The sequence below is a fragment of the Purpureocillium lilacinum genome (genome assembly GCF_023168085.1).
Source record: "Purpureocillium lilacinum CBS 284.36 DNA, scaffold_4, whole genome shotgun sequence".
NCBI classification, from domain to species: domain Eukaryota; kingdom Fungi; phylum Ascomycota; class Sordariomycetes; order Hypocreales; family Ophiocordycipitaceae; genus Purpureocillium; species Purpureocillium lilacinum.
In genome coordinates this window covers 2,216,319-2,243,518 of record NW_027072114.1, presented here as the reverse complement: position 1 = coordinate 2,243,518, position 27,200 = coordinate 2,216,319, and the positions used below count along the sequence as shown (strand labels likewise).

Here is a 27,200-nt window from a genome sequence, read left to right as displayed (position 1 = left end):
CAACTGGCACCAAGTCAGCATGGGCCGGCGTCATGATGAACTTCTGGCAGCGTCTTGGCGACCATCAAGGTCCTCACCTCACATGCAGCAACCACGTGTAGCTGGAAGAAGCCGCGCAAAATCTGCACCTTAATTGATGCGATCCATCCCATCTCGTCGTCAACTCGCGAGCTTAACCCTTGCCATTGAGCTCTGCGTGTCGTGCAGCACACCATGAAGCTCCATGCAGCTGTCGCTGCTGCGTGGTGGTTGGCAGTTGGCCTAGGTCCCCTCGCGCACGCTGACGGTGACGATGGACGAACCCCCAGTGAGGTAAAGCCCCGTACCATGCAAATGAGCTTATGCATCCTTTTGCTTACAAGATGGCTTGCACTTTACGTAGCATCGTGATGCTGGATTTATCTCTGAGGTGCACCAGGTCGTCATGACGGTACACCATGTGCAGCCCAACGTCACCGCCTCCCAGCGACATCATGATGAGAAAACTCGCCTGCTCGAATTGATGGATAGACGCAATGGCAAATGGACACCTAGCCACCCACGCCATCGCCTGTTGGACGCACTTTACGGGTTTCTCAAATACAAAGACAGTCAGGGAGCGGAGCTTAACAGGCTTCTTGGCTTGTATTCGCGGGTATCCAAGTCCCAAAAGGCCGTGCGTATCTCGTTCCTTACCTTCACTCATAAGAGTCCATATTGTTGCTCATGCTGATGTCGCCACAGCTGCTGGACCATCACATTGCGTATTCGTCCAAGTTCGACGAGGTGGACCGCAAGCTGGCGCGCAACCAGGCCGTGTGTGACTCCATTGTCGACTCGGCGCTTGACTTCTACGAAGTCCCGTACTCCGAGCTCACAGCCCATGTCCGCGAGAGGGAGGCTGCAGGCCAAACGGCAGACCGAATCTCCGTGTCGCAAGCCCTCAAACACATTGTGAGGGACTGGACAACCGAAGGACAGCATGAGAGAAACTCGACATTCGCCTGCCTGCTTCACACACTTGTACAGCTGTTCCCTCACCGCCATGGCACTATCGATCCGATTAGAGTTCTTCTGCCCGGGGCAGGACATGGGAGACTCGGTCACGACATCGAAAGACTAGGCGGTATGAAGGCCCTGAAAGTACCGCCGCTTGACTACGTAACTTCACGGTGGCTAATCTACTGTGCTTAGGGTTTGAGGTCACCATAAATGAATGGTCCATGTATATGAACGTCGCGTACAGATTCCTCGAGGAACATGGGCAAGCGGTCAAGCACACCTTTTACCCGTTTGTTGAAGGCTGGTCGCACCATGCAACCGACGCAGACATGCAGCGGAGTCTATCGTTTCCCGATGTTGACCTCCAACCTAGCGCGGTTCTGATGGCGGAAGGCGACTTTACGACCGCATTCAATGAGCAAAAGGGCTACTACGACGTCGTCATTACCTACTTCTTCATCGACACGGCTCGCAACCTCTTGAGCTACTTTGACACGATCAAGAAGGTCCTGAAGCCAGGTGGCTATTGGATCAATCTGGGGCCGCTTCTTTACGGCACTGCTCCGTTTGTTCAACTATCGCTCGAGGAAATCATCAAGATCACTGAAGCAATGGGATTCCACTACCAACACACGGACCGCAAGTGCGGGGACTTGACGCTGGAGGGTGCAACAGTCAGGGGCATGGAGGCGATATACGGCTTCGACAACCGAGCGCTCACAAAGAATGCGTACAATGCGCAATTCTGGGTCGCAAAGCGATAGTAGCATTGATAGACACAAGTCTCCAATATATACAGGAAACAGACAGACGCGAGCCCCATCGGGTACCTGGCGCTCCCTTTAGAAGGCGCCTCCAGGACGACGTACCAACCCATCAACTCCCTTCCAGTCCTCGGACCCGCTGCGTTTCTTGACGGAGTTTGCGGCACGCCAGCAAGCTACCCAGTAACAGGGTTATTGCCAGGCAGCTTATCGAGCGGCCCGTTCAAACCTATCTCCTCCTTAGGAGGAGCTGTCTCCACGGGCTGCCGGCTAGCATGGCCTGGTCCGTCGGGCCCGACATTCAAGCTGCACCCGGGAGCGTTGACTCCGTCAGCCCCTGTGCAAGTTTCCATGGCGCGGCTCAGTGCATCCTGATCCTTCCAGCCATTGAGGAAGTCACCGTGTAGACCATAGCCGGTGGCGTCACCCATGGCCCACACCCATCGGTTGAAATCCTTGACGGCGCCCGTGTCGTAGAAGAACTCAAAGAATACCGAAAGAATGGCCACTGGATGCGACTGCGGGCAGACACCAGTGTTGTAGTCTCCAATGGCTGGGAACGCCACCTACACAACTGTCAGTCATTGCCCTGAAGATCAAGGACGTCCTTGAGCGCTGAGGGCATGGACGTACGTGGCTCTTGTGGCTCGCACTATCGAGGTTTTTGCCATCCCAGCAGGAAGGGAAGAAAGTCTCCGCTCGCATGCGCTCACACTGCTTCGTCGGAAGACTAGGCGACTCAGGAGAGTCACCTTGACCCAGGCAAACATGTGATATGGCTCGTTGCTCCGGGTTCGACTGATTGTACGTCCTAGGTGAACACTTTGTAAGTAAACAGCCTTGGGGTCTAAACGCATGCTCAGACACACCTCAGGTACGGGTCGCCAACCACCATGCGCAACCCTGCAGGAGGGGCTTTGGCGTAGGGCGTGCCGTTGCAGTTGTTACGGCCAGGTGCGTAGTCACATGCCCGGTTGATGTAGTACGCAGCCTAATCTTAAGGTCAGCCTGAACTTCCCATAGTACGGCCAACACCATTCTTTGCCTCAAGACTCACAATTCCTTGCATCTCTACAATCTCAAACTTGCCATCGCGGCGTTGGTGGTAGAGCTGCGGCTGCCAGTAGTTGCTGTTGTCCAGGATCTTGTCACAAGTGGTCGCCTTGGATGCCTTGGCGGCTTCGTTGGACTCGGAGAGCGCAAAAGCCGTGCCTCCCACAACCGCGTGGACGTGGGGAGATATCACCCCCGGGAATATGATGGGGTCGCCCCGCTGAATGGTCAGGGGCGCGCAGTTGACTGTGAATAGCTGCGCCAGTACTCCGGGGCTCAGCATCAGGCCGGCAAAGGCCAAAGTAACTGGCTTGTGGCCCATGATGAATGAACGGTCAAGTCTTATGGGAGGGAAGTGTTGTGCTCAGTCTGGTGTGGTCCTGTATACTTGGCTTGAAAGTTGAGCTATGATATTGGATCATTGATGTCCGAGCGTTCTCAATTTCTGCACAATGGTATTACTCCACCCCTTATATACCTTTTCGAGAGCAGCCCAGCTTGGGTATCCATGATCGAGCTCTCGAAAACTTACGAGCATGGCGGAGCTGCTGCCTATCCGGGCTGGGCCACCATCTGCTCAACTCCACACGAGCATTCCATTGCCCCCTTTACCCGCCATCACCACTCCTGGTCAATTCGCGTCCACCGTAAAGCGCCCGATCATCTCGGATTTCGTGAAGTCCGAATAGCCTCGCCGGGTCATGCCTCGGGCCGCAGGGAACAACGCCAAGAGCATGCTTAGCTCTCCAGCCGTGCATTGGATCTGGGGCCGCATTGGCTGAAGACCCTCCCCAGAGCTTCCAACTCCAGTCTTCCACGCGACGCACTGCGGGGAGAGTTGCAGGACATGCAGAAAAGTGCCGCGTTGGTGCCGAGACTTATGCTTCTTCCCCGTGGGGGAGGGCCGGGGAGTGTCGGGACGGGGGAGCGAACAACACTGGAAGCTTCGCAAAGGGGAGCGCTATGCGTGAAGCGCGAACAGGTGACACTATTTGAGCGTAGGTGTGGCGGTAATGCCCAGCCATCAAGGCGCGTCTCCTGAAGGCATTGTGCCTGATGCGACCAGTTGCAGGTCGGTTCGGTTGCCCTGATCACGTTGAAGCATCGTTGGGGGAGTGAGCTGGCACTTGACGACAAACTTGCTGTCTTGGTTGCATGAACCGTCAGCGGCTACGGGGAGTCTCGGCTAATACGAGCTTGGGACCTGGACGGAAGTGTCTGCTCTTACCTGCGGCAGTCATCCTGACAACTTACGTAGCGTGTTTCGATTGCCGCCGGTGTTTGACGCGCACTTGGACCAACAAACATGAAGGCAAGGATGGAAAAAGCAAATGCATGTACTCCGTACAAATCTGCAAGACCCATGTCATTTGATATAGACTTGAAGCAAGTTGGTTTCGGACACGCGCTACGGACCCTTGTAATCACCCATGGTCTAGAATTAACATAGGCCAGGGGGGTTGAGAGTGACTGGACTTGCACGAACGGCAACGTCGGCGGTAAATTCACAGAAGACGAGCCCTGGGTTGAGCCAAGGTCTTTGAGGCGCGAACTGCTGATTAAGGCTCCTTGAGTTTGAGCATGTAGTCCAGTCAGAATGTACCTGAACAAATCCTGAGGAGAAGTCACATCAACGATCGGGGATTCGAGCTGTTTAGTTTCGCTTGGCCACGGCAATGCACAACGGACGTGCTATCCGCATTTAGCCTAAGTCCCCTGTTCGACCCCGACATTCGATGGGCCTGAGGACTGGATGTGACCATCGTTATGCGCTAGAACTCACGGCAAAGCCAGTCAAGAATCCTGGGTTGGAGCGAGTTCACGTGGGCTCGTCGCTGTGCATTCCGTGCGTCCGGCTTGCCAGGCTGGCAGCGTCCCGCCGCTACGCTAGACACTTTTCCACCAACGATTTGTTGCTCCGCGTAGGTCGCGCTTGAAGTCGGGGGCCGCAGGGGTTGTATCACATCGGCCCTTTTCAACATGGTGCGGCCACCTACACCACCCAAGCGACACTAAGGCCGATGGCCGACCTCGTGCGGGTTTTGTTCGGTTTACTGCCGGATAATCACCTGGCCGGCGGTCCACGATCTGATATTTCTGGAGACGTCGCATGTCCCTCGATCAGATGATGGGACCGTGGCCGGATGTCAATGCACCTGTCGATCCGCTCCGCTCCGAAGCTCCGGCCCCACAGCTCCGGGCCGCGTGCCGAGACCGAGCCCGATTTGCGTCAGACACAGCCGGTACAGCCCTCAAATTTACACCTACGTTCAAGGTCAATTCTGCACAGTATTTTATTTCCAGGGCTATCTATAGAGAAAACTACTAGTTACGGAGTAAATTTTCTCGTTGAACGCCTCGGTTCCTCAATCCGCATGGACTGGGTTTTGTGTCGAGCAAGCGTTGTTCATTCCATTCACCTGCAAACTCCCCAGCTGCACGCATCAAAAGCATGCGACCCCTGCCCGACGGAAGGGGCATTTCCGAGCATGAATTTCAAAAAGTCTGGAAAAAATGAAGTTCCAGCCTCCTTTTCCATGAGCCTCAATTGTTCGCTTGTGTAAAGCGTTTAGCCGTTCAATATCACGGAGCCCACGTGGCTCTCGCACGGTGCGTGAATGTGTCTGAGCTGATTGCGCGTGTAGATCGCCTGTGCGAGGATCAGACATTCACGGAACCTAATCTGGGCCACCGGGCTACGAAAAACAGTCAGTCGTACAAGCCGTATTCCTCGAAAATTCACAACGTAATGGAAGGCTTCACCCCCGCACGATCGACATTCGCGCAGATTGCTCAATGACTCAAACGGCGAGTTCGGGTATGAGGTATAACAACTATTCGCATCGCCCAACAGCCTCATGTGCGGCATGAATTGATCTGACTTGTCACATCTGTTCATCAAATCCACCGACCAAAATGTCGGTCGTTGCAGTGGCCGGTGGCCTAGGCGATATGGGCAGCCTTATCACGGAGGCCCTGAATGAGACTGGCAAACACGAGGTCTATGTCATGACAAGAAAGGCAGGGAGGCGAGCCCCTGAGCATGCGACACGGTGAACTGACGAGTATCAGTCGCCCAACGGCCGTTCTGAGCGCACATCGCCCGTGACGGGGAAACGCTACCTGCCATTCATCGAGACGGATTACTCCTCCGAAGAAGCCCTCGCTGAGCAGCTCGACACGCACAACGTCACCGTCATCATCTGCGCCTTCAGCCTGCACTACGACTCCGCCGCCGACGCGCAGGTGCGTCTCATCCGCGCCGCGGACCAGACGTCCTGCGTGCAGCGCTTCCTGCCCTCCGAGTTCAACGTCGACTACGACCTCGGCGACGATGTGCTCCCCTACCCCGACAAGAAGCTCCACCTGGCTGCGCGCAGGGCGCTCGAAGCGACGACGACGCTCGAGTACGCGTACGTCTACCCGGGCATGTTCATGGACTACTTTGGGCTGCCGCGCGTGGAGAGCCACCTGCGCGAGCTGTGCTTCTTCATCGACCCGATTGGCGGGCAGGCTGGGCTGCCGGGAGACGGTGAGGCGCGGATGAGCATGACTTTTACGACTGACGTTGCGCGATACGTGGCGCTGGCGCTGGAGCTGCCGAGTTGGCCGCGGGTCTTGACCACCGCGGCGAGCACCATCTCGCTGAATGAGCTGGTCAGGCTCGCCGAGGTCAACCTGGGGCGTAAACTCAACGTGCGCTACCAGCCTGTCGAGAGGCTGCTCAAGCACGACGGCATCGACCTGCCCACGAACGTGGATATTGCCAAGCGCTTCCCTCAGCGCTTTCCCGGCGGGCTGGATCAACTACGCGCGCTTATTGCGGACCTTGAAGCGGGCGTGGCTCTCGGCGCGTACGATTTGGGAAAGCTCGAGGGCCACTTGGACCTGGTCAAGGCGTTTGAGGGCAAGACTCCGCCGCCAAAGAGGATTGAGGAAATGATGGCAGAGGCCTGGAAAGCTTAGCCATATTCAGAAACATGTCCATCACGCCTCATCCACGGAGGCGTCGCGATAACAACAGCAATGGTAATCATGTTCACATTCGTTGCTTAGTCCTACCGGCAAGTGGCACAACGCGTAGTCCTAGACCGTTTGGCTGTCGACCTTGGTCACCGCATCGTCCTCGCCCCTCCATGAGCTGAACTTGCCCGCCGGCAGTTTCTGCTCAAACATGCGGTCAATCTCGGAGGGAGTGCGCCCCTTCATCTCTGGGATCAGCCAGAAGGACATGACGAAGCTGATGGCGCACAGCCCCGCGAGGACAAATGCAGTCTTTGCCTTCAAGTCACCCTGGTCCGGGTTGTAGATGTAGGGCAGCACAAAGCCAAAAAGCGAGGCGGCCACGCCTGCCGTCAGCCAGCCCACGCCCTGGGCCTTGGCTCGCAGGTGCAGCGACGAGGCCTCCGCGCCGACGGCGTAGGACGCGGGCCAGACGCTGAGCCCGGCGACCATGGTGACGAGGATCATGGTCACGGCCGAATACCTGCAGTCCGTACTTATCAGCAAATGCAACTCCACATGTAGGGAGATGGGCTGTGTCTGAACTTACCAAAGAGAGATCTTGCCAGGCCATATGCCGGCGATGCCCATGGCTCCCCAGAGGATCGTCAGAACTCCCAGGCTGTAGATGATCAATATCCTGCGCCCAACCTTCGACAGCACGTACATGCTGCACACGTTGGCAAGCAGGCCGCAAACGATCCCCAGGATGAGGACCAAGACACTCAACGTCGACTCCATGCCGATGACCTGCGCAAAGTAGCTCGCCTTGGACAGCAGCGTCAAGCCAAACATCTGCGGCAGCAGGCCGGCAAACATGACAATGAAGGTGCGCCGGCGGTTGGCCGCCTTGAAACAGTCGACGTACGTCGCGCGCGCGCTCTTGCGCTCCTGCTCAATGTTTCGCTGGATCGCGCCAATCGTCTCCTCGGTCGGTATGTCTCGGCCGTCGAGGCGTCGCTGTGCACGGCGCGCCTTTTCGAGGAAGCCCTTGCGGATCAGGTAGGTTGGGCTCTCAGGGATGGCGTACGAGAGTAGAAGGGGCACGCCGGAGAAGCCCCATTGCGTCGCGAAACAGATGGTATACCCGTTGGGCAGGTTGAGACAGCCGAAGATGACGGCGGCGCCGATGAGCTGGCCGAGGAGGGTGAAGATGGGGAAGAAGGCGAGCATCGGCCCGCGCAGGTTCGGGGGCGCAATCTCGGAGATGTACGTCTGCGTCGTGGTCATGACCATGCCGATGGCGCCGCCCTGGAAGCCCTTGCCGGCGAGGAAGACGCCGCGGCGGTCGTTGATGTCGGAGGGCAGGTTGGACACGAAGGAGATGGCGACGCCGATGGCGCAGAGGAAGGACCCCACGGCGAGCGAGGCCCGTCGTCCGCACCAGTCCTGGAACCAGCCGCCGGCCACGGCCCCGATGATGGACGCGCCGGGGCTGGCAAAGGTCCAGAGCCCGAGCCAGAGCGACGGCAGAATCCACTTGCCGTTGGGGAGCTGCTCTCCAAAGTCTCGCCTATGGACGAAGGACGTGTAAGAAGATCCATCAAATGTCGTTGCAGATTTGCGGTTGGTATTCCATCGGAGTCAACTCACTGGAAACTGGGCATGGCCGACGTCGTGCCGACAATGGCGTAGTCGTAGCCGTACATGAGAATGGCAAACGTCAGGCCGACGCAGTACAACACCACCTTGGGCCACTTCTTGACCGACTTCCACAGCGTCAGGTCCTTGTGCGGATCCGTCTCGACGCCGCCCGCGCGCGCATTATCGCGAACCGTAGCCACGGCGGGCTGCTTGGTCTCATCGTGGAGTATCGACGGCTTGCCGGTGCTCGTCGCCTCGAGCGGATAGTCGCTCATGGTTTCAATCACTTCAAAGACCACGAAGCAAGCCAGGATGAGGAAAATCACAATGATAACATGAATGTAGAGGTCAAAAGCATCCGACTCCAGCCCAGCCTCACAAAAGACACTCTGCGACCGCAAACCGCAACAGCAGCAGCCCTGCGTTTTGAGACTCGACAAGCACAGCCATGTCTTATACCACCCTCCGCGCCGTCAAGGGAGTGACGGGGGTCCCGCGCCGCCAATCACCGGCGTCGACAATCGACGTCGCCCGCGCTTGGGCGCCAAGTCGTGAGGGGCTGGGGGCGATCGCCAGTCGAGAGGCCGAGGCACGCAACATCAACGCCTCCCTCCCACATACATGTAGTAGCTGGACATGGAGACTGTGATGAGGGGTTGCGCACGCAACCCATCTTCAAAAGGGGGCACCACATGCGGTGCAACATTTAAGCGCAGGGTGGCTGAATGCTCGCGTCTGCAGCTTTGAACTGCTAGCCCGAACGGAATCGCAAGCACAGTTAAATCACTGACATCAAACGGGCATTGGCTGTTGCGCGCCGTGACCTCGCCGCGATGTGACTTTGCCACTCCACCCGCCAAGGAAGTGAGAATCGGATCACCGTCCGTGCGTGTGAATACGGACGATTGGGCGATGTCGTCGAGTTGAGATGAGATGAGATGAGATGGACGAATTGCCGGTGGATGGAGCTGACAGAGCCATTTCGACATCGAGCGAGCGGGCGCATACCTCGCTGCCCCTTCAAACATTCAAGACAAGGCGCTGTCAGCAACCCGATTGAGCGGCGTCAAGATTGGCCGGCTCGTGGGCCCCTGGACACGACAGGGTGTTTATCGACGCCACCCGGGGAAGCGAGTCCAAAAGCCTGCTTCTCCCCGTCACGCGAGCTGCTGTGCCCGCCGCCCTCCAGTCTTCGCTGCGACAGCGTCACAAGCAACGTTGAAAACAAACTCCTCCGAGGCTCAACCATCGCCACCACCACCACCACCAACACATCTACCACAACCCTTGACGTGCGGGCAGCGAGAACCTAGTGCCCGTTAGCCCAGCCAACCAACGACTTTAACCGCCACGCCCAGGCCCGTAAAGCCTCGCCTCCGCGGATTCCACAATAGCCGCAGATCGCGTCCTGCACTCCGCACCATGGTGCTCGCCGGCGTCCAGGCGCAGCTCGGCCGCGCCTCGACGGCCGCGCTGGTCGCGCTGCCCGCCGTGGCCATCCCCGTCGTCTACCTGATCTATCTCAACGGGCGCATCCGCTCGACCACGACGTCCCGCGCCGGGCGTCGCAACCATCACCAGCAACAGCAGCAGCAGCTCAAGGGATCAGCAACATCCGAGACACGGGCGCCTGCGGACCCGAAGTCGCTCCCCGACGACGTCAGGTCGGACAATGGTTCGCGGTGGGTCGTCTCCTACGAGCGCGTCGTCTCCAAGCCGGTCCTGGCGTCGTCCCTCTCGCACCCTGTTGCCGCTACCGACCCGGCAGCGGGCCAGCCGTCGACACTGCTGAAGACGTACCTCCGCGCGACGCACGTCGCATTCAGCTGGACGCCGCAGGCCCTGTTGATACGCGCCATGATCAAGGAGCCGCACGTCAAGCGCTCGTTCGACACAGACTGGATCAACGCGCTCAGCTTTGCCCCTGGAGACCTGGTCAACGGCGTGTACCGGGCGTCCCATCACAGCAAGACGGCCGGCTCTGTGTCGGAACGGTCGGAGCTGCTCATCGAGGTCCCCGCGTCGTACAAGGGGCCGGCCGTGAGGGGCTTGCTCGTCGCCGCGATTGAGCCTGCCTCGAGCACGAACACGGACGAGGTGGTCTTTGTCAATGAGACGTGGATGTGGCGAGGCGTTGATGAGCCGCCTACGTTGCTGGAGTCACCGTTTGGCAAGTGGTTTCACGGGAAGCTCGCCGGGTGGCTCATCTTGAAGGGGCTCGGGGCAGTGACCGGCCGCAAAGAAAAGGCGGGCTGATTGTGACGATGCTGCGTCGAGCTCGTCCATGTACAACCTTACTTTGCAGCATTTTGTGCCCTGGCGCCTGCGAGGTCCGGCCCTTTAGTTGCGCGTGATATCCCTCTCTACTCCTTGTACATAAGAATACCGCGATTAATATACCCAAAGATTTCAGCATTACACGACATGCCCTTAAGCGTACGCATCGACGCCGCAGCAAAGCATCAGGATCAGATCAGGCCGAGAACCAGGCGCTGCACGGTCCGCCCGTGTCACCAGGCGCTCGCGTCCGTCTTATGCATCGCGCCACTTTGAAGCTGCATGTGAGTGCCGGAGGCTTCCACAGCTGAAATACCACATCAGCACATCGGCAATGAAGCTTTAGAGGTTCTCGTCCGAAAGATAATTTTCAACCTTGTTGGCGGATTCCAAATGCGAGCTTAAAATATCCCTCGCCTCTTGCATATCGGAGTGTCAGGTACAGCCGCGACCGCACTACACGTCTCATGCCTCAATGCTGCGAGTATCCGACCGCACGTGTAGTGAACCCGGCACCCTCACACGTTGATGAAACCCGACTTGGCCCGTCTTCCCAAACGCCAGCAGCGCGACGTGATAAGCACTCGGCTTCCGGGTTCTGCCGTGCAGCAGACGGCCTAGAACATTGAACCGTGGTCGCTCCACCGCGGATACATTGCACGTACGTGGACTACACGATGACAGCTCGGCATCATGACAGCTCAGCGAGGCGTTTGATGGAGCCCCGGGCACGCCTTCGATGCTACCCTCAATCGCAGCAGCGCCCACGAAGCATCTTGACAGGACGAGGATCATGCTTGCCGTGTAAGCTTCTCCTTCCCGCAACGGAGACCGTGTCCGTGCTCGACGTTTTGGCTTCTCCTATATTATATGGGCCGCATCAACCCCGGCTGTTTTACGTCGTTATCATGGGAGTCGGGGGCGCCCTGACTGGGCGGGCTGCTGTCCGGGCCTGAAACGCCTTAGCTGGCGGTGGCCGCCGCTGGTAAAACAAACAAATTTAGCAGCAGGGCGAATCCACAAATCCATCTGTCTGACGTGCTTGTGTGCTGCTGCGTGCAGAAACATTGAGCAAAAAAGCAGAATGACGCCCGGTGAACCTGCCATGTCTGGATACCACGAGCCGACTGCATCGCCGGGGGCCGGACAGCATGGGAGTGACGGTAGTGATTCTAGTCCTGAGATTTATTGAAGCAGTACCGGGGTCGGTTTCGTCGAATTAAAATCAAACAAAAACGCGCAAAGATCATCCGGGACTGTCTCGCTGCGTGCTCTCATCGTGGCACGGAGGGGCCATTGCTCCCCAGAAGCACAGCAGCGCCTTCAAGGTGCATGTGAATATCTACTGTCCCAACGGATGTTCCCGGGCCGTCAAGTTGATTTTGCCTGACCATGGCCGGCTCTTGCATTCTCTCCGCTTTGGCTCGGCCGCTGCATCTGGTGAAACACAGTACATGTTGGGCCTCCCGCGCGGGAGCCTGGATTGCAATGCACGTTGCGGAGCATCTTCAACTTTCAACCGGTCTGGACCAGACTGACGCTGTACGTGCAGCAGCAAGCTGTTTGGACCTGTGGCAGCTGTGATGCACATCTCCCGATGCTACTTGCAGTCGTTCGAGCGTGAATCTTCAAGTCTGGCTTCTTCGCCCTTTGCACTTGATGCCGGCGACTCGCAGCTGTCTGGGTTGCATCATTACGCAAAGGTGTTGTAAGCGTAGAGGCAGGGTCGCTTCGTCACCTATTAGTTTGTCATCATGGCAAGGAACTGCATACTCACATGCCAGTGTCACGTACATCGTCGAACAAACGTTCCACGACAGGATTCCGTCATTACGCGGACTCCAGTCATCAAGCTTCATACTGATCGAGTCATCAGAGACAAGTTGCTGCTTCCCAGCCCGCTTGGCAGCGCAAGGCCCGGCCCTGCTGATAGTGGCTGCGCGGAATGCAAGGATCCCAGGTTCAACAGCCGCCCCCTCCCCCTTGCCCCCGTCAGGTCGGTATCAAACAGGCCCCATTGTTGGAAGACCCGCCGCTTACCTGTTGGCCACCACACCCGTGGGCTGGACACACCCTTCTGGACGGCGAGGCCCGCAGGGCGGTCCGCAGCGGCGGGCTCGGCATGCGAGGATCGCCGGCGAGGCCTGGCGCCGGGACGCATCTCGCATCCGCTGGGAGTGCCAGTGCAGTAGCCTGGCAGCTTGGCAGTGCCCGATGGAGCTCAAACGGTGCTCGTTCAATCGTCATACGCACTCCATACAGAGCGTCGACTAGTTAGTCGGGGGACGCTGCAGCGACGCTACTTTTGGCACGGCAGCTGCAGAGAGACCATCCGAAGCTCGAGGTGCGTGACGGTGAGCAAGTAAGCAAGCAGCAGGCGCCATGTCGGCATGAACCCGACCCGACCAGGCGGCCTGACAGCAGTCGGGGCGGTCAAGTTGGTATAAACTCCGTGTGTTGACAGCACAGCGATCGTCCGTGGAGCCCATCACCACCCACCAGCCTTCACGTTGGCATGTGTGTCGTCGACATTAGCTCCACGCCATCTCTTATCGGCGCGCCCGTTGACCTTGCGCTGCAGCGACCGGGTTCATCACTCAATCCAGGGACCGCCGTCGTCATGCACCGCACCAACAAAATGGCGCCTGTGTTCACCTGGGCTTGGCTTGACTGAGGCGCTCAGCCACTCCCGCTCCCTGCAGGGAAGAATGGGCTAGACACCATGCAGGTCTTCATGTAAAGTTGTATTGCCACCGGACTGCGGGCTGCGCAATTCGACACCATGACCCAGAAACTCGAACCCTGCGGCGGGGGACCCGCGCTTTGGGGGCCATAACACCGACATGGAATCTGAATCAGATCCGGCATCTCACACGTGCGTGGGAGATTGCACAAGACTGGTGGTGCCTGTGCCTTCCATTGTTCCAATCCTCTGCCCGCCGCAGCCGGGGGGAGGGGAGGGTCGCAGGTTCATGCATTGACGGGGCATTTCGTGCCCTCTCTCTCTCTCTTGAGGGACGCAGCCGGGAGCTTCCTGGCCCTGTGTGGAATACACGTCCGGCCATGTCATGTTCCTTGTCCCTTCTTACATGCAGCCCCCTGGCCCGGGAGACCTGCGACACGCGCATCCAAATCTGGCGGTCATCTCTGCCAGATGAAGAAAGGGCCATCACAAAAATAAACCCCGAGCCTTGTTCTTTTTTCCCCTTCTCATTCTTTTCTTTCGCTCTTGTGCGTGTGCGTGTGTGCGCGCGAGCCTCGGGGTATGAGCTCCTCCTGCGACCGAGTCCCATCTCCAAGAGCCGAAAGCCGCTGCCGCAGAGCGTTGCATCCAGGTGTCTTGGGGTGGCGCACAATGTTTCAATCGCAGCCACTGCCGGCGTGTAAGTCAAGGAAAGGAAAGCAGCGCCCGCCCACTTTTTCCCAGGGCTTACGCGTCGGTCCTGCTGCTCCTCCTACGAGGCTCGCAGCGCCAGAGAGCCAAAGGAGCAAAACTCATCAGCACTGTAAATTATGGTTATCGCAGTCGTCGCTTGGCATGGCCCTCCAAGTGGAGAAGGAAAAATAGGGGCGCCAGACGGGCCTCTAGCTTCTAGGCATGAACAGCGAAACACGGGCATCGAGGCCAAAATGTCCGGCATCGACACAGCCCAGCGACCATCAGAGGAGCAGCCAAGAAAGACGGCTCCCTGATCGGGCTCCGGCAGTGGCTCCCACAAAGTGACACCCACCACCACACACCGGCTCTGCACATGCACTCTCTGCTCATGCGGCAAGGATTCTTGGGCGCTGTGTGGGTGGCAGGCAGCTGGGTCGGTCGCCAGGCCCAGCCGGGAGGCGGCGTTAAGATCGGTGACCCCGATCGACGCTGTTGAAACGCTTGCTATTTCGGTAGAGACCACTAGTGTTCCGATTGAGCTGCTGGCACTTGGGTCTGTGGCGTCTTCGAGGCGCCGCGTCCAGCAGCCTACATGAACCTGGCTGTGTCAAAATGCCCCGATTGGACACGGGCCTCCTCCTTCAACGTCGTCCGTGTCCCGAGTCGGCGGGACGGCGGACGAAGCTCAGGGAATAACAGCCACACGGTATATTGCAGAACGGGCTGTCCCTCTGCTGAGCCCGCCTTCGGGAAAACGCAGCACGTACAAAGCAAGATGGCGAGCGAGCTGAAGATTGAGAATTGCCAGCCAACCATACAAACAAGCGTACCAGACCCGTGGCCGGTCCCCACGGCCCGGAGCAAGCAGACACGGGCACGGCCCCCCCTTCCGACTCCTTGACCTTGACCCTGAGGCATCATGATTCGCGACCCGCTTCGGGCCTCCAAAGTCTAAACCGAACCGTCCACTCGACCGACCCCCTGTGTGAGGCATGCCACGTCCCGGGACAAGGGGGAGGACATGGAGGGAGGCACGCCGCGCGCGCACACCGGCTCTTATCTCTGGCCTCACCAACGTACTCACTCCCGGCCCTGCTGGGACCCAGTGGTTGATCGCCGTGCGCAGCAGCATCCCTCGTCCGGCGCCTGGCACCTCTCGGCGCTCCATCTGTCGGCGTGATCCACTCCCGTGAGACATTGACGACGCCCGGAGCCTCCTTGGCGCCGGAGCACGCACTCTCTAGACACGCCCGCAAGGGCCCCCGGGGTGGCATGGGAAAGGGAGAGAGGGAGGGGAGGCCCTGGTGAAGCCAAACGGCATGGATCGGTGTCTCCTCCTGCCGCGCAGAGAGAGAGCATCCTGAGCCGTGTCCGCGACGACTGGAAGGGGGCGTGGATCAGTCGTCTTCCATTCATTGATAAGTGGGCATGCTGCCAGAGTGACCGAGCGCTATGCCTGACGTCCGATGTCCTCAACTTCGCTCCTTTGTTGAAGAACTGCAGCCTAGGCCAGATTGAAGCGCGGCTTTAATGTTCTTATGCTTTTTTATATCTGAGTTTACGATCTTGAACGAAAAAAAAAGATCCAACACTCATCCAAGCCGCCGCCCGCCCTTCCCTCTTCCTTCCCCTGCATCGTGATGCCGCAACAGCCCATCATGTATGCCAACGGCCTCCCTCGGAACCCCTCGCAGCGCTCGCAGGCCTCGCAGGGCTGGACAGACTCGAACCAGTCGACGCGGAGAAACTCGACCGCCTCGCGCAAGTCCATACCCGCCGGCGGCCAAGACTGGACACCTCTCGGACGGGGGGTCATGTCCAGCCGCAACATCAACACCAACGACATGGTCGACAAGTACGGCCGGGCGGACGACGAGAAGCCCGCCAGGCCAGACGGGTACGACGCCGAGGTCCCCGGCTTCCATGATCCTCAGAGCCAACAGCACGACCACGGGCACGACGACGACCACCACTCGGGCTCGCACGTCGACATCTACGACCCCAACCGTCCGAAGCTGGGCTTCAAGCAGCGCCTGCACCACTTCACCTGGGCGTGGTACACGCTGCCCATGAGCACGGGCGGCCTCGCGCTGCTCATCTTCGCGCAGCCGCACCAGTTCCCCGGCTTGCGCTCCATCGGCCTCGCCGTCTACATCATCAACATCCTCATCTTCACGGCCGTCACGGCGCTCATGGCCGCGCGCTTCCTGCTGCACCCGGGCGACATGTCGGCGTCCATCAAGCACCCGCGCGAGGGCTTCTTCGTGCCCACCTTCTTCCTCGCCGTGGCGACGCTCATCACCAGCACGAACCGCTACGCCATCCCCGAGAACGACGTTGGGCTCGTCTGGGCCATCCAGGGTGCCTTTTGGGCCTACGTCGTGGCCACGCTGATGCTCGCCGTTGGCCAGTACAGCTTCGTCTTTGCCGCGCACAGCTTCGGGCTCAACACCATGATGCCCACCTGGATCCTGCCCATCTTCCCCATCATGCTGTCCGGTACCATCGCCTCTGTCATCGCCGCCACGCAGCCCGAGATCGTCGCCGTGCCCATCATCGTCGCGGGCCTGACGTGTCAGGGGCTGGGCTTCTCGGTCGCCATCATGATGTACGCGCACATGGTCGGCCGCCTTATGCAGGCGGGCCTGCCGAACCGTGAGCACCGCCCAGGTCTGTTCATGTGCGTCGGCCCGCCTGCCTTTACGGCGCTGGCCGTCATCGGCATGGCGAACGGGCTGCCCAAGAACGTGGACCCGGATATGGACGGGCGGCTGTTTGACCAGGGCATCATTCGCACCATCGCCCTCATGAGTGCCATCTTTCTTTGGTCTCTCAGCCTATGGTGGTTCGGCATCGCCTTTGTCGCCGTCGTCCAGTCGCCGCCCAAGTACTTTCATCTCGGATGGTGGGCCATGGTCTTCCCCAACACGGGCTTCATCCTGGCCACCATCACCATCGCCAACGAGCTAGGCAATGAGGGCGTAAAATGGGTGGCGACGGGAATGAGCATTCTGCTGCTAATTACCTACTTCTTTGTCTTTTACAACCACGTCCGGGCTGTCCTGTCGCAGGACATCATGTACCCCGGGCGAGACGAAGACGTCGAGGACCATTGATCTCGTGCATATGAGTTGGGCAGTCGGTGCCTTGCGGGCTCGCACCACGAGACAGACCCCTGTATCTCTGTCATTGATCACATCACCTCTCTCACATCTTATACCTCGGGGCCAGCTGGCGGGCCCCTTCTCTGCACAGTCTTCATGTTTCGTCTTTGGTCAGCGGCATTTGAGATTGACCCGAGCCATCAAAGGACATCAACCGGGCAACACACGGCGTTGCGGATACACGATTACATGGGGAACCCAAAATCGGGAATGGAAGAACTCGTGCTTGTTTGGCTCATATCTCCACGCACCGTTAGAGCAGCGACGTTACATAGGTAGCAATTTATCAGTGCAACTGCGTTTTCACGGTCTGCTTTGGCAGCAATAGCAGGAGTGCCTGTTGCTTTTGATGTGACGATTCAGGAATAAGTATCCCTGAGAGCCGACTTTGCGGTCAAACTCACTGGCCCACAGGCATTTAATTAGTAGCCCATGGAGTATTTATAATTGAGTTGCAGCGCTTGTGCCTGTGGCATTGCGCGAGCTGTTGCACACCCATGCGACCAAAAGACCCGAACGACTCTATCCCGACGCAACAAGCCACCTGCATTCACTCCATCAGCCCAGCATCCCATATACACCGGCGACATATTGTACACTCCTGTCTGTCTGTCAACGAGCCAATTCAGCAACAACAACACCATGACGCAGACTCACTCCGTCATCTCCCCCGCCATCCTCTACTGGGGCACCCCCGTCGTGCTCGTCTCGTCCGAAAACGAAGACGGCACGCACAACCTCTGCGCCATCTCGTCCGCCTTCTGGCTCGGCCACCGCTGCGTGCTCGGCTTCGGCGCGGGTAGCAAGACGCCGCAAAACATCCTCCGCACCGGCCAGTGCGTCGTCTGCCTCCCCGACGACGCCATGGTCGCGCCCGTCAACGCCCTCGCCTCCACCACCGGCTCCGAGCACCCCTCGCCGTCCAAGCTCGCCCGCGGCTACCGCTTCGTCAAGGACAAGTGGTCCTGCGCGGATCTCACGCCGCAGCCTGCAGACCTGGTGCGCCCCGCGCGCGTGCGCGAGTGCCCTGTCCAAATGGAGTGTGAGCTGGCATGCGGGCATCCCCTCATGGAGGATGTGCCTGATCGTAGGGGCGTGCTGGTGGCCATTGAACTGCAGGTGCTTCGGGTGCATGTCCACGACAAGCTGCGGATGGAGGGGCATGCGAATCGGATCGACCCGGACAAGTGGCGGCCGATGATCATGTCCTTCCAGGAGCTGTATGGGCTGTCCGAGGGCAAAGCTGGGGAGAGCCATTTGGCGCGCATAGATGAGGAAAAGTACCGGGCCGTGACGCGCAGCAGCGTGGTCAAGAGGCCTGGAGATGGAGACAAGGAGATGGCTGAGGCAAAGCAGCAGTCAGCTCAGCCAAACGGGCATGCCTGATGCTTCAATGAGGAAGTAGGTGCGTTCACTGTCGTGCACGACATACAACAGAGTTCCATAGACAGACGACTCAGCCGACCTCTTGCAACATGGAGCAGAGAGCATCATTATACTTCATACAGGCCATTTCACAATTACAACTAACCGCCTAGCGGTGACGCTCCATCGTCTACAATCTGCACCTTGACCACGGGGTCCCCTCCCGCAGGCCTCGCCTTGCCGCCCACCAGCGTCATCGCCTCAATCGCCTCCTCCAGCCGGAAGCGGTGCGTCACCATCATGTCGAGCTTCCCTGCGTCGATGAGCCCGCCCTCGATGGCGCGGATGGCGGCCGGCCACGTGTCGTGGTAGCGGTTGATGAAGAGCAGCTTGATCTCGGCGAGCGACATGTGCATAAAGGGCACGTTGTCGATGGTGATGCGCGGCGACACGCCCACCACGTTGACGGTGCCGCCGCGGCGCGCCGTGTACGCCGCCGTCGCGATGCTCGACTCGACGCCCGTGCACTCGAGCACCACCTGCGGCATGTGGTACTCGTCCACCTCGTCCTCCTCCTGGTCGTTCTCGCCCTCGCCTTGGGCTGCCGCACCCGCGAAGAGGCGCCGTATCTTCCTCGCCGACTGCTCGGGCGAGTCCCCCTTTTCAATGCGATGCGTCAAGCACCGCGGCTCGAACCGCCTCGCAAACGCCAACCGCCCCTCGTCGAGGTCCGTGATGACGATGGGGTGCGCGCCCGAGGCCCGCGCCACGGCCATGGTCAGCAGGCCGATGGGCCCGGCGCCGAAGACGGCGGCCGGCGCGCCGAGCGTGACGGGGCTGGTGCGCAGGGCGTGCATGGCCACGGACAGGGGCTCGACCAGCGCGGCCGTCTGGAAGCTGACGCGCGGGGGCAGCCGGTGGGCGTGGCTCGCCGGGTGCGTCTTGAAGCGCTGCGCGGTGCCCGCGTGCGGGAAGACGCCGGCGAAGGCGACGCCCTGGCAGAGGTTGTAGCGGCCGTCGACGCAGAGGAAGCACTTGCCGCAGGAGACGCCGGGCTCGATGGCAACGCGGTCGCCTACAGGGAGGGGGCGCGGATGGAGTCGTCAGCTTGGGATGTGGTCCTTACTGTCACTTACACAGGAGGGGAGCAGGGGGGTGTGCGCCTTTCATCATCTTCATCTTCATCTTCATCATCGTTCACACCAGCAACTCCGCGCTTTAGGGAACATGGGACTCACCCGCTTTCAAGTGCGTCACGTTGGACCCTACAGACAGCACCTCAGCGGCGCCCTCATGCCCAAGGATGCAGTCGTCCTCGACGGTGATGTCGCCGATGCGGCCGTGGTGCCAGAAGTGAATGTCGGAGCCGCAGATGCCCGTCGCGCGCACGTGCAGCAGCACTTCGTCCGGGCCGGGCTCCGCCATCGGCGCGTCCTCCATCTTGATGCGCCCGTCCTTGGTCACGACGAGGGATGGGTTCGCCATGTCGGCAGCGGCAGCGGCAGCGGCGGTGGCGGTGGTGGTGCCGGGGTCCGCGTCCGGGGCCGTGACGATCGCGGTGGGAGCCATGCCGACAAGGAGGGCCAGGGTTTGTTGCAGGAGGGGGTTTGCTCGTATGCGTGTCGTAATATACTCGTAATCGTAAAGGAGGTGATTCACTGTGCAGCCGAGTACTGTACTGTGCTCGTACGAGGTATTATGTACTGCCAGCTGGCTCGCGTGTCTTGCGGTTAGGGAACCAACAGGCGACAAGTTAAGTTGGCTCGTCCGTCTTTATAACTTGGTACCATGGCGGCTTCCGTCCAGTGAGGGCGGCGAGGCCGGCGAGCGCGAAGGCGAGAGCGAGGACGGCGGGCGGCGAACAAACTCGGACTCGCTCGATACGGCTTCCCGGTCCTCCACAGCGACTTTCTTGCCCCGTCTAAGCAACCCGTAGGATTTCCCCCGGACCCCTCTTCCCCCCCAACTCGGTTCAGGCTGAACGGGCGGGCCAACCCCAACCGACGATGAGAGCAAAGGACTTCCCAAACGGGCAATCCTGCAGACGCCAGCTAGACCCCCCTCCATCTTGTTGATGGTTCGTTCTGCCCCCTCTTCTCTCTCTCCGCACCCACTACCCAGGTTCGCGGGAGGAGCAGCCAGCCACGCCGCCAGGATGATGGCAAGCGGGCTTATGCCCGGCCCCAGCGCTTCGGCCTGCCATCGGGTGAGCGTGGAATGAAGTGCCACTGCCCCCCGGCATGCCAGGGGCAGGTTCGCGGAGCGGCACTGGCGCCGCCCCCTGGGCAAAGCTGGGTAGAGGTGGCGCTGCGGTGGCGCACCCCAAGTTCCCAACTAACGGCGGCAGTTCGCGGCGGACCCAAACAGGCAAGGCGAAGCGCCTCGTCCGCATGAATCGGATGATTCGCATCTGCAACAGCCAGTGCTTAATGCTGATGCCCTGTCGTTGTCGCTGCCGTTCGTCGCACGACATGATGCAAGGGCACGGCAGGGCACGGCAGGGCAGGCCAGAGCGCCGACATGCCAGACTTGTTTGCTTCAAGATGCGGGTTGCACACGACGCCGTTTGGAGGAAACAAATGCCGTTGCCGGCGAGCGATTCCACGGCTCCAATTGTTACCCCGTGGGGAAGTTGCATCGGCCGCCTCAAACGGCAATTGTCGATGCAGATGTCTTTGAAGAACAAGCTTATAACACAAGCTTGGCGCCCGCTATCACGTCTAGTATTTTTCCTCTTCGTGCTCCTCCATGTCTCTGTTTTATAAGTATCCGTATCCTTTTAGCTCCGTATCCGGAGGTGTGGCGGCACCGCGCACTCCATAAACCGACTTGCCTCGAGGGATCAAGAATTGATGCCATATCCGCCCTCACGAATCGAGCAACCACTCACATTACCCTGAAGCGGCTCATATAGAGAGAGCTTAACGATCCACCATCACCATGAGGACCTGGCTCGGCCGCGGCCGGTCCCTGCAGGTCGGCATCACCACCTGCTGCCTCGTCGCCTTCGTCCTCTTCGGCTACGACCAGGGCGTCTTCAGCGGCATCCTGCAAAACGCCGACTGGCTCGACCAGTTCGGCCACCCGTCCGACACCAAGACGGGCATCATCGTGTCGTGCTACAACCTCGGCTGCCTGACGGGGTGCATTGGTGAGACAAATGATCCCGCACAATGAGATGTGCTGCCCGCTTGGTTACACCCAGCGAGCGGTACAACGACTTTGCACGCTTTACACACACGCCCATGCGTGAAGCTGTTTGCCGTCGCTGGCTCTTCGTTACTGACGAATGGATTTGCTCCTGGATAAATAGTCAACTTTTGCATCGGCGAGCGCCTCGGCCGCCGCCGCACCATCTGGCTCGCCATGGCCGTCGTCGTGCTCGGCGCCACCCTCCAAACCACCGCCTACACCGTCGCGCACCTCGTCGTCGGGCGCATCGTCACCGGCGTCGGCACCGGCATCAAGACGTCCACCGTGCCGCCCTACCAGGCCGAGCTCTGCGACCGCCAGTCCCGCGGCCGCCTCGTCTCCGCGGAGGTGCTCTTCGTCGGCGTCGGCATCGTCCTCGCCTACTGGTTCGACTTTGGCATGAGCTTCGTCGGCGGGCCCGTCGCCTGGCGCCTGCCCATCGCGTTCCAGATGGTGTTTGCGCTGGGCGTCGTGGTGCTGGTGTTTGCGCTGCCGGAGTCGCCGCGCTGGTTGTTTAATCATGGGCGCGAGGAGGAGGCGATGGCGGTGCTGTGCGCGGTGCATGATCGTGAGGCTGATGATCCGTATGTCGAGTCGGAGCGTCGCGCTATTCTTGATGCCATCGCTCTTGAGAGGCGCGCTGCGGAGAACGAGCCGTCGTCGAAGCTCGCCTCCTTCACCAGCGTCTTTCGCCGCGACGAGGTCCGCACGGGACACCGCGTCCTGCTCGCCTGGGGCATGCAGTTCATGAACCAAGTCGGCGGCATCAACCTCGTCGTCTACTACATCCCGTCGGTGCTCGTGCAAAACGTCGGCATGAACCCGCAGCTCGCGCAGATCCTCGGCGGCTGCATCAACATGATGTTCATGATCGGGTCACTGCTCCCGACCTTTGCGCTCGACCGCATGGGCCGTCGCAAGACCATGATGTGGGGGTCCCTCGGCTTGGGCCTCAGCATGCTCATGATCGCGGCGCTCCTCTCGCAGGCCTCCCCGGGGGACACTTCCCCGCGCGCGCACGCCTTCGCCTCCGCCTCGGTTGCCTTCTTCTTCACGTACATGCTCGTCTTCGGCGGCAGCGTCAACTGCGTCCCCTGGGTGTACGTCGCCGAGATCCTGCCCCTCGCGGCGCGCACGCGCGGGGCCGCCATAGGCGTCAGCTCCAACTGGCTGTGGAACTTTACCATCGTCATGATCACCCCCGTCATCATCAACAGGCTGCAGTGGAAGGCGTACCTCATCTTCACCGCCACCAATCTGCTCTTCGTGCCGGTCGTCTACTTCTTCTACCCGGAGACGAGCAACATCCAGCTCGAGGACATTGACCGCATCTTTTCGCAGGGCGGTAATCCCGTGGCGGTGGCGCGGAAGCTGGAGAGGGATATGCGCCTCCGCCGCCGTGGGGAGGGTGACGCCGAGTCGTCAGAGGCGAGCCAGGCCGAGAAGCCGCGTGGAGGCGTCGAGATGCTCGAGCATATACCGCATTGAGAAGGGGAGATGCCAGCGTACGTTCTCGCCCTCGGCCAGAACTGGTCCGAGTTGGCCTCGTGGCGTTGATAGACAGGGGCATGGAGGCGCTCCCAAGGGGGCTGTTCACTGCCGACAGGTGCCGTGATTCCTAAGCGGCCATTCTCCGGGTGCGACGGTCCCCATATTCTTGCTGGAATACGTGCTATAGACTGGGGTCGGGAGTCAGCAGCCCTATGAAGTCACGACCGGGCATGGAGGTGAGCACTAGCACGACCACGCGCGAGTCCATGTCGAGGAGCCGCACTTGATAGACTTAAATCCGACCAATGCCTCACAGAAGCGCTCTGACGGTACATACTTATCAAGACACGTATCCGAGGGCGGACTTCTGTGGAATCTGTACAGTCCTACGAAAAAGACTGCGATTGTAAGACCGTGACAAAAAAGTACGCAACGCTCGCGACGAGAATTGAGTCCGCCATCTTTCTTCTTCCAGCGTTAGGTCCCTATCCCAGTCCACAAGGGATATGGCGGGCGCCGTGATAGAGGCTCATCTACTTGCCCGGAGTTCGGCACGGCCCACACCGGGACCGGGGGTGGCTGCAGCCCGGACATAAGCCTCGCGCCACCCGATGCCCGCATGGAGTGCATGGCCGAGCGGCCCAGGATTAATTCACTCCGCCATTTCGGACGGAGCCCGCGACGAGGGATCCAGGATTCATCATGTTGCGGTGCAACGGGCGGGCGGTGCTAGCCACGTCGTGGCGGGTGCTCCGGCTCATTGCTCTCGGTGTTCGGTACCCATCACGACGCCGCCTGCGCCCCAGCATGGCAACTCCCCCGGGACCCCCACGTTGGCTAGGAATAACCTGACACTCAAACGTGGAGATGAACATGGATGTGGATGGAGTTGGCACGAAAGCTCAGCCTCTTTTCTCACGCAGGATTCAACCTGGCTCTCACAGTTACCCTAAGCTCTCGCCTTGGAGACAGCATCCCTTATCGCCGGAGTACTAAGATTCCTAGTATAGGTCACTAGCGTATATGAAAATCAATCAATCAACCGTCAAGCATGGCATCGGATTGGAAAGTTGGCGCCGGAGCTAGGGCGGATGACGGGCTTCGAGAATGTCCATGTCCGGCAGCTCGCGTTCCGGCCGCTGCATCGCGCCGTTTCTGTCTGCCGGCCGCTTGCTGCGTGGGTAGCGCGAAAGGCGTTGCCAAGAAGGAAAGCTGTCCAAGTCAGCGCCGCCATTGCGTCGTCACTACTCGAGACGGTGAGTGCCTCTTGCTGTCTAGTGCTGACCCTATGATGCTGTATAAGAGACGATCGTCGTCTACTTGACAGCATGACTTTGGAACAGTCGATCTCCAGCAAGCTCTCTTCTTTCTTCACGTTCCCGCAACTCCTCGTCCTTTGAAGAATTCACAGTTGAACACAATGGCCTTTACAGGGAGTCGCGAGGGCATGGCCGCCTACGCCGGCCCGTCGCTGTTCCAGCCTCACCGCGCGCGCGACGCCATCCGCGACGCCCACAAGAAGAAGATTGACCCGATCCTGTGCTACTACGCAGGTCTCAGCAGCGTTCCCATCACGCGGTTCCTCGCGCCGATGAACTATGACGCCGTCTGGATCGACTGGGAGCACTCGTCGTGCAATGTCGAGACGATGACGACCATGGTCCACGAGGCCATCTTCATGAGCCAGGGGCGGACGATCCCCTGGGTGCGCGTGCCCGGACACGACCACGCAGCCATTGGTTACGCGCTGGACGCGGGCGCCAGCATTGTCGTCCCTCAGGTGCGTGCTGGGCTCGGATTGTTGTTGACGTGTTGATGGAAGAGATTGCTAATCGGCATCTAATGCACAGGTCGACACGGTCGAGCAGGCCAAGCACGTCGTGTCGGCAGCCAAGTTTGGCAGCAAGCAGAACGGCACGCGGTCTGCGCCGCCATTCCGATTGATTCCCTACCTGACGGACATGGCGTACGACTCGCGCAACGACGTTCACAAGTGCCTCAACGACCAGGCGGCCATCATGATTCAGATTGAATCGCTGGAAGGTGGGTTCTCCTCTCCACACTCCACAGTCATGCTCTCCAAACCCCAGACTCCAGATCCCCACACGCGGGGATTCCCGTCCCGTCAGCAGGAGTCAAAGAGTCGAGGAGTCAAGAGTCAAGAGTCAAGGGCTGACCAGGTCTCCGGCACAGGCATCAACAACCTCGACGCCATCCTGACCGAAGTGCCCGACATCGACATCGTGTGGCTAGGCAGCCTCGACGCGCGCGTGAGCATGAACTTCAAGGCGGCCTTCGGCGACCCCTGGGACGAGCCCGAGTGGGTGGCGGCGCGCGACAAGTTCTTCCAGGTGATTGACAAGCACGACAAGCCGTACGGGGGCTTCGCGTTCGTGACGCCGCCGTGGGGCACGCCCGAGACGTTTGCAAAGGCGTCCGAGCGCATGGCGTTTTGCACCGTGTCGGCCGACGTGATGCACCTGATGAACCTGTCCAACGACATGCGCGTGGCCAAGGAGGAGATTGCAAAGAGCCGCGGGGGGGCCAATGGCGACAAGAAGGACGGCGTCGTCGTTGGGAACGGCAACGGGGCGGCGACGACGAACGGCAGCGGCTAGCCGGGGAGCGCGATGGCCGCTGGTGGCTGTGTTTCGCATGATGAAGTAATAGATTGCATTGTCGGACAAGGACGAGACGACGACAATGATGACTGCTAGTGTATCAAGGAAGGTTTGACGTGCAAACGCGAGTGCGCGCCTATGTGAACCGGGGAGCGTCAGTTCGGTACATCGGGCGGCTCGGGTACCTGATGTGATGTGTGTGTGCATGGAGGGGCAACAATCGAATGGAGCCGTCGACGAGCGCGCACCGTGGAGGTGGAGGAGATTGGGGGAAATGGTGGCGCCTCGCTTGCAGCGGCAATCAATTGATGACGATGCTCGTGGTGCGTGATAGATAGGGCCCGACGGAAGACCATGCATGATAGGGGTGGGTAACATTATGAGGGCAGCACCACATGGGAGGTAAGACGGCAGGACGGGCAGGTTGCCCTTCCACCCACAGCATCCCTGGGGTGCTTTTGGCGCGGCTCAACGCTGGTGGTATTTGACATGGATACGTTTCTCGGATAGGTTCCTCGGCTTGGCACTGCAGCTGGATGGCAGGTGAACGAACCTGTGGATGCAACAGCGCGCCGCTTATCAGCCCAGGCGCCGGGGGGCAGCACCGCGTCCGCCGAGCCGTTGCACAGGGCTCCAGCTGGCCCTGGCGCGGAGTGGAGGTTCCACTCGCGCCTTGGGGACAACACTGAACACAAGCAGTGGGAACTCGGACGGTGATCCTCCACGCGATTGCGCCTCTTCAGCGGGCCCCAGGGCGCTGGGGTGGCCCAGGGCTGGCTCCGGGCTAGGGCTTGGCTGGCTATCGCTCCGTCTGGGGCTGTGGGGGGGGGATTTGCTTCAGTGGAGGGTTGACTTGGGGAGAGCTCGACTCAAGCTCCTCCACCCACCCGACCACCACCACCAACCCAATGCCTGCCGCAGCAGTGTCCGCCGCCCGTGCCCCCGTGCTCGCACTCTCGCTCCCCCCCAAAGCCACGCCGTGGCGTCGGTCCTCCTTCAAGGGCGTCTTCGACAGCGGACCGGGCGCCGCGGTGCCGCCGGTGATTGGAGAACAAGCTTGGACAGACAACCGGGCGGGCTTGCGCAGAGAACCAAGAATCCCACGCCACGCGGATCGGCGACCGGGTCTAGACGCACCCCAGAAGACGAACGAAGCCGCCTCGTGTCAAAACCCAGGTGCGCGCGCGCGCTCCCGCTGTTGGCACTTGAGGCACCGTGTTGTTGCTCCCCGGGGGCCGGCGGCCCTCGTTTGTGCATGGGTTCGGGGCTGGGATGGACATGGGGATGGGGATGGAATGGGACACGGTGACCGGGATGCGGGCACAAA

The 27,200-nt window shown here is 60.0% G+C and overlaps 10 protein-coding genes across 10 annotated transcripts; 7 read left to right on the top strand and 3 right to left on the bottom strand.

Annotated features, from left to right (window-relative positions):
• Positions 1 to 705: 705 nt before the first annotated feature.
• Positions 706 to 1,745, top strand: PLICBS_005850 (uncharacterized protein; the record flags this gene model as incomplete). The annotated part of the gene is made up of 2 exons (XM_065600812.1): positions 706 to 1,010; positions 1,226 to 1,745. The coding sequence occupies 2 exons, from the start codon at positions 706 to 708 to the stop codon at positions 1,743 to 1,745; spliced, it is 825 nt and encodes a 274-aa protein (XP_065456884.1).
• A 176-nt stretch (positions 1,746 to 1,921) lies between these two features.
• On the bottom strand, positions 1,922 to 3,120 carry PLICBS_005849 (uncharacterized protein; the record flags this gene model as incomplete). The annotated part of the gene is made up of 4 exons (XM_018319575.2): positions 1,922 to 2,311; positions 2,379 to 2,556; positions 2,615 to 2,736; positions 2,803 to 3,120. The coding sequence occupies 4 exons, from the start codon at positions 3,118 to 3,120 to the stop codon at positions 1,922 to 1,924; spliced, it is 1,008 nt and encodes a 335-aa protein (XP_018182049.2).
• A 2,594-nt stretch (positions 3,121 to 5,714) lies between these two features.
• Positions 5,715 to 6,764, top strand: PLICBS_005848 (uncharacterized protein; the record flags this gene model as incomplete). The annotated part of the gene is made up of 2 exons (XM_065600811.1): positions 5,715 to 5,798; positions 5,871 to 6,764. The coding sequence occupies 2 exons, from the start codon at positions 5,715 to 5,717 to the stop codon at positions 6,762 to 6,764; spliced, it is 978 nt and encodes a 325-aa protein (XP_065456883.1).
• Positions 6,765 to 6,884: 120 nt separating this feature from the next.
• PLICBS_005847 (uncharacterized protein) lies at positions 6,885 to 8,659 on the bottom strand (the record flags this gene model as incomplete). Its single annotated transcript, XM_018319573.2, has 3 exons — positions 6,885 to 7,284; positions 7,351 to 8,313; positions 8,394 to 8,659. 3 exons carry the CDS (start codon positions 8,657 to 8,659, stop codon positions 6,885 to 6,887), a joined length of 1,629 nt encoding a protein of 542 aa, XP_018182047.2.
• Positions 8,660 to 9,806: 1,147 nt separating this feature from the next.
• PLICBS_005846 (uncharacterized protein) lies at positions 9,807 to 10,640 on the top strand (the record flags this gene model as incomplete). The annotated part of the gene is made up of 1 exon (XM_018319572.1): positions 9,807 to 10,640. One exon carries the CDS (start codon positions 9,807 to 9,809, stop codon positions 10,638 to 10,640), a length of 834 nt encoding a protein of 277 aa, XP_018182046.1.
• Positions 10,641 to 15,698: 5,058 nt separating this feature from the next.
• On the top strand, positions 15,699 to 17,156 carry PLICBS_005845 (uncharacterized protein; the record flags this gene model as incomplete). Its single annotated transcript, XM_018319570.2, has 1 exon — positions 15,699 to 17,156. The coding sequence occupies one exon, from the start codon at positions 15,699 to 15,701 to the stop codon at positions 17,154 to 17,156; it is 1,458 nt and encodes a 485-aa protein (XP_018182044.1).
• A 690-nt stretch (positions 17,157 to 17,846) lies between these two features.
• Positions 17,847 to 18,590, top strand: PLICBS_005844 (uncharacterized protein; the record flags this gene model as incomplete). Its single annotated transcript, XM_018319569.2, has 1 exon — positions 17,847 to 18,590. One exon carries the CDS (start codon positions 17,847 to 17,849, stop codon positions 18,588 to 18,590), a length of 744 nt encoding a protein of 247 aa, XP_018182043.1.
• A 140-nt stretch (positions 18,591 to 18,730) lies between these two features.
• Positions 18,731 to 20,054, bottom strand: PLICBS_005843 (uncharacterized protein; the record flags this gene model as incomplete). The annotated part of the gene is made up of 2 exons (XM_018319568.2): positions 18,731 to 19,644; positions 19,808 to 20,054. The coding sequence occupies 2 exons, from the start codon at positions 20,052 to 20,054 to the stop codon at positions 18,731 to 18,733; spliced, it is 1,161 nt and encodes a 386-aa protein (XP_018182042.2).
• Positions 20,055 to 21,509: 1,455 nt separating this feature from the next.
• On the top strand, positions 21,510 to 23,249 carry PLICBS_005842 (uncharacterized protein; the record flags this gene model as incomplete). Its single annotated transcript, XM_018319567.2, has 2 exons — positions 21,510 to 21,720; positions 21,883 to 23,249. 2 exons carry the CDS (start codon positions 21,510 to 21,512, stop codon positions 23,247 to 23,249), a joined length of 1,578 nt encoding a protein of 525 aa, XP_018182041.2.
• Positions 23,250 to 24,672: 1,423 nt separating this feature from the next.
• PLICBS_005841 (uncharacterized protein) lies at positions 24,673 to 25,870 on the top strand (the record flags this gene model as incomplete). The annotated part of the gene is made up of 2 exons (XM_018319566.2): positions 24,673 to 25,032; positions 25,103 to 25,870. The coding sequence occupies 2 exons, from the start codon at positions 24,673 to 24,675 to the stop codon at positions 25,868 to 25,870; spliced, it is 1,128 nt and encodes a 375-aa protein (XP_018182040.2).
• Between the last annotated feature and the right edge of the window lie 1,330 nt (positions 25,871 to 27,200).